At 33.4% G+C, this 10,419-nt stretch overlaps 2 protein-coding genes across 2 annotated transcripts; both read right to left on the reverse strand.

Moving 5' to 3' along the window:
- Positions 1-572: 572 nt before the first annotated feature.
- On the reverse strand, positions 573-2,334 carry LOC132629332 (uncharacterized). Its single transcript, XM_060345015.1, has 2 exons — positions 1,888-2,334; positions 573-1,197 (listed from the first exon to the last, which is right to left on the reverse strand). The coding sequence occupies exons 1-2, from the start codon at positions 2,020-2,022 to the stop codon at positions 1,003-1,005; spliced, it is 330 nt and encodes a 109-aa protein (XP_060200998.1). The 5' UTR covers positions 2,023-2,334; the 3' UTR covers positions 573-1,002.
- Positions 2,335-6,893: 4,559 nt separating this feature from the next.
- Positions 6,894-8,315, reverse strand: LOC132626180 (uncharacterized). The gene is made up of 2 exons (XM_060340954.1): positions 7,810-8,315; positions 6,894-7,402 (listed from the first exon to the last, which is right to left on the reverse strand). Exons 1-2 carry the CDS (start codon positions 8,216-8,218, stop codon positions 7,128-7,130), a joined length of 684 nt encoding a protein of 227 aa, XP_060196937.1. The 5' UTR covers positions 8,219-8,315; the 3' UTR covers positions 6,894-7,127.
- Positions 8,316-10,419: the final 2,104 nt, after the last annotated feature.

Here is a 10,419-nt window from a genome sequence, read left to right on the forward strand (position 1 = left end):
TTTCGATTAAAAAACAACACGAAAACAACGTTTTGGGGGGGGGGGGGGGGGGTTGGGGACCACTGAAAGGGGGCGTTAATGGCGGGTTCTGTGGTGGGAAAGTGAAAGGGTCGGGTCTGTGGTGGGGAAGGATGGGGGAGACTTTTTGTTGGCTCCTTCACGCATGAAATTCGTGCGTGAAAGGCCCAAGTTGTATTTTTGCAGTTTGGTCCTTTCACGGACTAATTTAGTGCGTGAAACCTAGTAATGTTTTTTTTTTTTTTTGTGCTAGTTTAGTTCAATTTTTTTTTTGTGCTACAAAAGTCGCGGATTCCGCCATATACTTTGGTCTTTTTCAAGAACATTGAAACGTCAATTCAAATGGAATAGCAAATTAAGGAGTATTTCCAATTACAGTTTCCAAGAACCGACTCTTATTAGAGTTCAATCTCAAAAGACTTTTAATTTAGGTAGCAGTTCAAGCTTTGATTATAGAAACCGAAGATCCAATTACTTAAACGACGACAAAACTCATCTATCCATTATACCATTCTCTTAATTACACTTGCATTGAAGCTTTTGATTAATGTAATTACATGCAAGTTCACAAAAGGGGCCGGCTAAACGACAAACTAGGAAAAGCTGATGAGGAAACCTAATTAAAAACGAAATCTATAATTGGGCACTCAAAGAAGGAGAAAATGGCGGGACACCCCTGACGAAAACATGAAAAAAAATTGAAGAAAAAACATACCTCCATACCAAAAATGCCCCGAAAGGAAAATGAAAATATAGTAATACAACTTCAACTTCACATCATGTTGCATATCATACATCTCAAAGACAAACTTTAAATGGGACTAACAATTCAAGGTTTTGAAGAAGATCAGTTAGACCCAATTGTTACTTAATTAAACAACAAATACAAACACAATAAGACTAGCTCTATTCATATTCGTAATTTTTTTTGCGACTGCCAAACTTTCCAGCTAGCCACTACACCCACTGCAAACACTGCACAACCTACAATATCCTTGATGCACCCACTGCACCAACTGCACCAGCTACAGTAGGTAATGCACCCAGTGCAGTAACTGCAGTAACTACAGTACTCACTGCACCCACTACAGTAACCACCTTCTCTAGGGTAGTAAAAGCAGAAGACTCCTCTTCACCAACAACACGAGGATCAGTTGTATTTTGCTCCTCGTGATGATCCTGTAATTAAGGGTGACAAAATTAGCTCTTTAAAATATGATCCACCACACTCAGCTTAAGTTCAGGTTGATCATATTGAAATGCTCAATCAAAATATTTGAAAAATGAACAGTTACCTTAGCTCAAATTGATCTATGAAAAACTCTTGTTAAGATATGTTTAAATAAACAATATTTTTGTTAAATATGTTAGATCGCCAATAATATTGAATTCATTTTTATTTAATGCTTAAAAAGTAAATTAAAAAAAAATTAACAACAACAACATAGCTAGTGGAGTAAGTGAAAGATAGTGCATACACACACTGCCTTACCCCTAACTTGTGAGACTCTTTACGATAGATCTTAGATTTAATTAAAAACTAAAGTAAAAAAAAAAATGGAACAGCCCAATGCACTAAGATTTAATTATGGGTGGGATCGGCGAAAGGCCAGATCATACGGATTTTTTGTAGGTAATCTTATCTTGTATTTTTGCAAGAAGTTATTTTCACGGCTTAAACCCGTGACCTCCTGGTCACACGAATTTTAAAAATTCATGTATTAAAAGCAAATGCAATAATGAAAAACTCATACTGAAAATAATGAAGAAGAATATAGTAGCAACAACATATAATGAATTATTTTGGATATGTCATAGTTTGACCCGTTCAAATTCAACCCAATATGTGTGTTTGACACACATATATACCTGCAAAAATTTGCGTTCCTGCATGGACACCATGGAACAAGCATCTTCAAAAGTGAGGAGAGGGCGCCTTGTTGATATTAATTTCTTGACGGGCGAATATTCACTTGTCAAACCAGCAAGAAGTTGCCACACCATGTCTGATTCTGTGATCGGAATGTCGACTTCTTCTAGATAATATGGATGTATTTTACTACTCTTAGGTCTCCTTTGGTACGAAGGATAAAGATAAATAATCTCAAAATTATATTTAAAATGAGTTTATTTCAAATTTAATTGTAATAAAATTATGATATAACTAATTTTTGGATTAATTATCCTGAAATTATAGTATTATTTTATTCTTATAAAAAGATAGAATAACTAATTTCAGAATAAGTTATCCTGAAATAATTTATTTCCAACAAAACGATCCCTTAATAAGAGTGAATCCAGGAGCTCCCCCTTAGCCTGAAATGACGGAGAATCCCTCGGATTTCTCTTTAACTACGTATCCTTATAATTGAGTAAATCTTTACTCTTTACTGAATTGTGGGCCCAAAATTTCACATGTAATTTTGAAGACTTTTTTTTGTGCGGATTGCCCTTCATTTGGGTTGGTCTTTAATTTTTATAATTTAAATTGATAGTCTTTAAATTTTACTTTTTGCTTAATATTTTGAAGTTGTAGATTCAAATCTTAGCTCCGTTAAAAAAATAAAAAAATTCACAAGGTAAAATATCTCAAGATAAAATTTATAAAATTCTGTCTCAAGGTAAAATTTTATAAATTTGTCCATTCAAGATGGAATTTTACAAATCAGAAAAAGTTAAAAACTAAAGACCACCCCAAGGGCAATTCTACATATTGCCCTTTCGAAAACACATCATTTTTTTGCACGGATTGCCCTTCTTTTAGGGTGGTCTTTAAATTTTGCCCCTCATATTTGTGTTCTTTAAGTTTTGCCCTTCGCTTGGATACCTGAGGTTCTGGGTTCGAACCCCCGCTCAAGCATAAAATAAAAAACTAATTTCGCAAGGTAGGGCTGGAGGGAGTGTATACCGGATCCGACATACAATCCTTAAGAAAAAATTAAAGTTATGCCGGAGGGGGTAAACTTTGCCTTGAGACATATATATATATTTTACTTTTCAAGGCAAACTTTTAATTATGCCTTAAGGAAAAGTTCCGCCTTATGGGGCATACTTTTAGTTGCATACTTTTAGTTATGCCTTAACTAAAAGTGTGCCCCATAAAATATAACTAAAAGTTCTGTCTTATGAGGCATACTTTTGGTTATGTCTTAATTAAAAGTCTGCCCCATAAGACATAGTTCCTTAAGGAAAAGTTTTGCCCCACAAGGCATAACTAAATTATGCCTTGAGGAAAAATTATGCCCCCTCCGGCATAACTTTAGTTTTTTCTTAAGGACTTTATGCCGGATCAGGCATATAATCGTTAAGGAAAAACTAAAGTTATGCCGGAGGAAAAGTTCAAGGCAAACTTTTAATTATGCCTTAAGGAAAAGTTCCGCCTTATGGGCATACTTTTAGTTATGTCTTAACTAAAAGTGTGCCCCATAAAATATAACTAAAAGTATGCCCCAAAAGGCGAAACTTTTCCTTAAGGCATAACTAAAAGTTTGCCTTAAGGAAAAGTTCTACCTTATTAGGCATACTTTTGGTTATGCCTTAATTAAAAGTCTTCCCCACAAGGCATAGTTCCTTAAGGAAAAGTTTTGCCCCATAAGACATAACTAAACTATGCCTTGAGGAAAAGTTATGCCCCCTCCGATATAACTTTAGTTTTTCCTTAAGGATTTTATGTCGGATCCGGCGTATACTCCATCCAGCCTTGCCTTGCGAAATTATTTTTTTATTTTATGCCTGAGCGGGGGTTCGTACCCAGAACCTCAAGTATCTAAGCCAAGGACAAAATTTAAAGACGACAAATATGAAGGGCAAAATTTAATATGAGAGGCAAAATATAAAGACCACCCCAAAAGAAAGGCAATTCTGCGAATTGCCCAAAACACATAGTACAAAATCTGGGCCCACTTGAGTTCACACATTCCGTACAGAATGGCAGGTGCAGGTCCAACTATAATGGTTGACTAAGCGTTGCTATTTATGATATTTTTTAAGACAATCTGGTAGGTACATTCTTTTTATTATTAACCAAATATTTCACACTAAGTTTGATTGTATAATTTACAATTTTTGTGATTCATCCTTACAAAAATTGTTGGGCCTGTGCCTAGCATGGTCTATCACTAGACAAAATGAGGGATTGATCATTGAACAATAACATTTTACTATATATTCCACTTTTTGAATTAAAGTAGTAGATAAAAGATAAGAAATTATTATTCGTGGCCCGCTTGCAGCACTAAGCATGAAATTTATTGGTGGGTGAAAAGAAAATATATTTTATGATACTTTAATTGATTCCTCATTAGTACTTTTTCTTTTTGGATAATGTTCTCCTAATTATTCCTCTCATTACTGAAGGGTGAAGAATACTCTTGCCTCTCCTTAACACGGGTGTGAATGATTCGGCTCAATCAGTTATTTTAAAAAATTTATACCATCATATGTACTAATTTTTCAGTTGATTTATTGCAAATAATTAATGCTTAATACATGTATAGCCTCTTAAATTTATTAGTAATCTCTAAACCTCAATTTATATGATATAATTTGAGAAGTGATTTTTTTAAAAATTTATGATCTAAAACAATAGACATTCATTTCATTAAGGGTAAAAGAGAAGTTTTAAGTTGAACTAAATATAGAAATATATAATTCTTGTTTACTAAAAAAAAAATATATTACATAAATTGAGACTGACGGAGCAATAAATTTCATTTATACACTTAAATTACTATTTATTCCAATTAAATACCTAAACATATGATAAATTGCTTCTATGAAACACTTTATGTTAAAATTTTGAAACAAAATTTGTGTGTTCTATTAGAACCGTATTCATATATATATCCTCCATTATACGTTGGAGGAAAGACCAATTACGAGTCAAGACCAAAAGCAAGACTTTTTCCTCCTATGTGGGTAACATCATATAGCTAACATATAGGGGAGACAGAGTTGCTCAATTTCCGACTATAACCTACTTCTCTAAAAATCATTAAAGGGCTGTTTGGTTCGAGGATTAAGTAGGTTATTCCGATATACAATTTTCAACTAATGTTATCATTACTATATATAAGAGACAACTAAGGGATTTTTGTAGTTCTCACAAAAGTTTCTCATAAATTATAAAAAAATTCAATTAATTATTTCTACATCCTGATCTTATTTTTTAAAGTCAGATTTACTTTTTTGTACTAATAGTCAACTTTTCAAAAGCTGTCGAACATCCTACCGTATTTTTCTTTTTTTTAATTTAATTTTCTATCCGGCATTCGCATTGGAGCCTGATTAATCTGCAGTCGTTTCGCGTAGGGCCTATTCGTGGGAAACGCCTCCTACTACGAATTTTTTCATATCCATGCTCAAACCCCAACCATGGAGCTTTGTAGTTCTCACAAAAGTTTCCTATAAAATGTACTTTTCAATTAATTACTTCTGAGTCCTGATCTTATTTTTTGAAGTCAAATTTATTTTTTTGTACTAATGGTCAACTTTTCAAAAGCTGTCGAACATCCTACCGTATTTTTCTTTTTTTTCAATTTTTTCCTTTTTTTTTAATTTCCCATTCGGTAGCCACATTAGAACCCGATTAATCTGCAGTCGTTTCGCGTAGGGCCTATTCGTGGGAAACGCCTCCTACTACGAATTTTTTCATACCCATGCTCAAACCCCAACCAAGGAGCTTTGTAGTTCTCACAAAAGTTTCCTATAAAATGTACTTTTCAATTAATTACTTCTGAGTCCTGATCTTATTTTTTGAAGTCAAATTTATTTTTTTGTACTAATGGTCAACTTTTCAAAAGCTGTCGAACATCCTACCGTATTTTTCTTTTTTTTAATTTAATTTTCTATCCGGCATTCGCATTGGAGCCTGATTAATCTGCATTTGCGTCGCTTAGGACCTATCCGGGGGAAGCGCTCCCTACTACGAATTTTTTCACACCCAGGCTCAAACCCGAGACCCCTGGTTAAGGGAGGAACAACCCCATCCGCTGCATTTTATTTTTTCTGTAACTTTCTTCTATTGATCTTATTTATTAACCTAAAAATAATCATTTCTTTTACTTATATACTTATGCTTTAATGAGCTCATATGTGTTTAAAATATTTTTACTAAAATGATTTTCACATAGTTTTAAAAATTATTAAATGATGTCATATAGTGTTGAAAATGAAGACAGTGTTATATCGGATTATCTTTGAAATGTCTTGTTTAGTTACTAAGATTATTCTTTAAACACAAAATAAATTTAAAGCAGGGCAGAGTTAGAGTGTCAGCTATAGGTTTAGCCAGATTCAGTAGCATTTTGGTTTAAATTTTTATATTTATCTTAAAAGTTCATTAAATATGTATAGATTATTAACTTAAAACTAAAAACTTCAAAAATTAGGATTCAGAACTCTTAAACTTTAAATTTGACTTCGCATATGATTTGAGTAAATAAGTTCATCAAAATAAAAGTTAAAATATTAAAAGAATGAAATGAAAGCTTTGTATTTAGATATTTAAAATATACTTATATGAAATTTAATTATTACTAAAATAAATTATATTTCTTTAAATGAAATATCTACTTTTATATCTTAAGTTTGGATCCAAACTTAATACCGGCCTCATGAAACTACTCTTATGTATAAATTTTATGCCACAATTATGCACTATCCTAAGATAACTTTGGTTTGGACCAAACATCCCCTCCATGTGTAATCGATTTCAATCGATTTCAATGACATTAATTATTTTCGTTCCTCCCTATTTAATTTCCTGTGCTGGTTAAGGATTCACAATTCACTATTTTTGCATCAAATTCTTTATTTATATTTAAAAAGTTAGTACTTACTACATAAAAAATAGTTTATCTAGAACCCAGTAAATAAAAATTATCATCCAAAACTCATAAACTGAAAATTCTGACTCCACTTCCGTCCTGCAATATAATTCAAAGAAATCACAATAGATCCCTTACCGGAAGCTTTACAATATTTTTACCAGTACAATCTTTGATTATATAAAACTTGAAATCAGGAAACCAACGATCCAATACTTAGAACACAGTAACAAGAAGGAAAACATAGTAGATACGTAGTACTAAAATTTGATCAAATTATAACTACCTTCGACTAGAGTTACGAGAATTGTTGTTGATATTGGAAGGGCCTCCACCTCTCTTATTATAGTTTCCTCTTTCTCCACCACGTCCTCTTCCTCCACCACGTCCTCTTCCTCTTCCTCTTCCTCCACCAAGTCCCGTATTTGTTGTTGATTTTTTAGACCATCCAAACGCATTACAAAGGGTGCTTCCTATTGATACTATAGTTGTCACTGCATTTTCTACATAATGCAGCGTCTCCAGAATACTCTTGCTGGAATTTGAGTTATTATTTTCTGCAAAGCACTCGAATTACTCCCTCCATTTTAATTTATGTCTGATTTTTTTGACTTAGACACGAAATTTTAAAAAGTAAAAATAAAATAAAATTGAATCTTAAATAAAGGGCAATATGATGTACTAAACTCTCGCTATGTGCGGGATATAAAAAAGAGCCGGATCATAAGGCCACAAGGGTCTATTGTATGCAGCTTTTCTCGGCATTTCTGCAAGAAGCAAGAAGTTGTTGCCGCAGCTAAAACCCGTGATTTTTTAATCACATGATAATAAATTTATCATGTAAAATGTATTAAAATGCTCTGTAATCTTGTGATAAATGGTTGCCATAAAGGAAAGAGAGTTTTTTTTTTTTTTAAATGGAATAAAAAAAAGGTAAGATAAATAAATTGAAACAGTGGAGTACCAGATCGATCTGAACTAAGAGGAGGCCTAGTTGATGATTGCCCTGACAAGGATTTCTCGTATTCGTATAGCATGGAACAAGACTGAGAAAAATTTGGGAGAGGACACTGAGATGAGATCTTATTTTTGAGGAGCAAGTATTGAGAAGGTAAACCAGCGAGAAGTTGCAAAACCAAATCTTGATCTGATATTGGACTGTTGATTGCTGCTAGAGAATCGGCTGTGCATTTTAATTTCTTTACATAGGATTCGATGGTTTCATGATCTTCCTTTTTGATACTGTGAAGGTGCATTTTCAGTTGAGCTTGCTTGACCTGATCTTGAGCTAAAATAGTTTCATCTTTTGAATCCGTTTCTGTCTTGGGCATAGAGATGGAGGAACCATCACCTTTCTCCTTTGGAATACTCATAGTTGGTTTTCAGCAAGTGAACTCTCTCTCTCTCTCTGGTTAGTGTACTAATCTGAATAGGTTTGGACGAGAATCTAAGGCTGAAGACCATATGAGTCTACAGAATAATATTTTTCCGCGAATAATTTTTTTCTACGGAAAAGGTTCAAATTTACCCCGTGCTATTAGAAAAGGGTTAATTATACTCCTCGTTATATTTTAGATCAAAATATACCCTGTCATTATATTATTGGTTTAAATATATACCCCTCATCCGTTAAGTTTGTCCAAGGTAGTGCACTGACATTTGATGAGGTGAATGTCACATGGTATGCCAACGCAGCGGCCTTAAACTCATTTTACCCCTCCCTTCTATTTGTTTTTCAACCATTAAAATTTCATTACTCTTCACCGCTATTGCTACAGTTACCGCCACCCTAATTTATTTGTCTAACTTGAAAGATGAAACTTTATCATAACCGGCAAGCCTTTTGAAGTGTTCTTCAGCAATCTCTTAGAATCGTACTCCTTGATCTTCTTCCGGGCCATTTTCTTTTCTTTTTTCACCACAACAGAAACCAAAATAATTAACAAAGACTCCAAATTTATCTCGTGATAGAGGAAAAAAATGCAAGAAAATTGTAATCTTAACGTTAAATAGAACCCAAGAGCTGATTCAAAGAATCTTTGCATTGTATGGAAGATTTCCAAGTTATAACACCGGCTGAAATCTTGGGACTCAATTTTTGACAAACTTAAAAGGCTAAAATAACTCAAATAAAATTTAAGGGACTATTTTAGATTTATTACCAAAAATAAGGGAACATGTTTATCATTTTCCATAAAATAACATTGGGCATCGTAGACAAAAGATAATTGAAAATAGCACTAGAATACTACCTACAGTATTTTATTGTGGTAGCAATATGGATTTACTCCCTCCGTTTCATAATAAGTGTCACATTAGCCAAAAGAATTTATCGCATAATAAGTATTATCTTGGAAAATCAAGACACAAATTGACTAGTCTTTTTGCAATTATCTTTAGACAAAAAGTGACAAGTTAAAGTAACATCTAAATAATAATTGGAAAAGCCATATATAAACTTGATATTGTTGGATTCCTAATGTCAAAAGGTTTACTACTTGTGGATGCTCTAATCAAGAGAAAAAAATAACTTATTTTTATTATATAGGGGTAATTTGATAAACTTTACATTATATTATTGATTTTTTAATATGCGTACTTTTGGTTAAGATGATACTCCCTCTATTTCAATTTATGTGAATCTATTTCCTTTTTAGTCCGTGCCAAAATGAATGACCTCTTTCCTAATTTGGAAACAAATTCACTTTATTAAATGATTTACAGCCACACAAATATTGAGTCCGGAACCAAAGTGACTCAAAAAAACATTTTGAATCAAAATACCCCAACAAAAAAAAAGTTACATAACTACCTTTAGCGCAGTAAAATACTGCGCTATAAGAGTCCACCATTTTCCAAAAATAGCTTCTTATTAAATTTTCACTCTTTTTTACGTAGTCTAGCCGTATATTAACCATGCTTTGAGACTCCGGAACTTCAATATTTTATATAGAACCCTACTTATATTTGTACAATTAATAAGGTAGGCTCAATACATCAAGAATACGCAAAAGTTTGGATTGTCGTTTTAGTGGTTTGAAAGTGCTCGAATTCCTTTTTTGTTTGAAGACTTGTAGTCATTAGCTTTACGTTATTTATCTTTTAGGGTTTCGTGTTATTTTTAAATTAATGCTTAACTTTATTTCGAATGCGTCACTTTTTTTTTATTATCAATTTAGGATGTGAAACTATAAATAATAATAAATACTAAGATAATATTTATAAATATGCAAAAAATATATAATATTTACGATAAACTGTACAACACTAATGTATATACACTATCGTGGATGGGTCCCACATGTGGTATGCCTGAGCCTATCCTTAGGCTTAAGGCTCATACCATCCCCACCGCCCTCGCCATCATCTCCATCGCCCCTTTTTCCTCTTAATAACCAAGCGCTCCAAGTCATGATCATCTCCTCTTCCCCTGGCCCGTGCGCCCTTGACTAGAATGTGCTTCTTCTTGGGATCTGGTCCCGCTAGCACGGGCAGAACCTCATGCTCACCTGGGTCTGGAAACTCGACCTCTTCCTCGTCGGGAGCGGCTACCGCAGGCGCCGAAGGATGAACC

Source organism: Lycium barbarum, chromosome 2 (genome assembly GCF_019175385.1).
Source record: "Lycium barbarum isolate Lr01 chromosome 2, ASM1917538v2, whole genome shotgun sequence".
NCBI lineage: Eukaryota > Viridiplantae > Streptophyta > Magnoliopsida > Solanales > Solanaceae > Lycium > Lycium barbarum.

Excerpts from the sequence above, each read along its gene's own strand:
- LOC132629332 (XM_060345015.1), bottom strand. The coding sequence starts at position 2,022 with ATGGTGTGGCAACTTCTTGCTGGTTTGACAAGTGAATATTCGCCCGTC. Across the intron at positions 1,198-1,887 it reads AGGAACGCAAATTTTTGCAG|GATCATCACGAGGAGCAAAA; the intron begins GTATATATGTGT and ends CCTTAATTACAG.
- LOC132626180 (XM_060340954.1), bottom strand. The coding sequence starts at position 8,218 with ATGAGTATTCCAAAGGAGAAAGGTGATGGTTCCTCCATCTCTATGCCC. Across the intron at positions 7,403-7,809 it reads TCTTAGTTCAGATCGATCTG|AAAATAATAACTCAAATTCC; the intron begins GTACTCCACTGT and ends AGTGCTTTGCAG.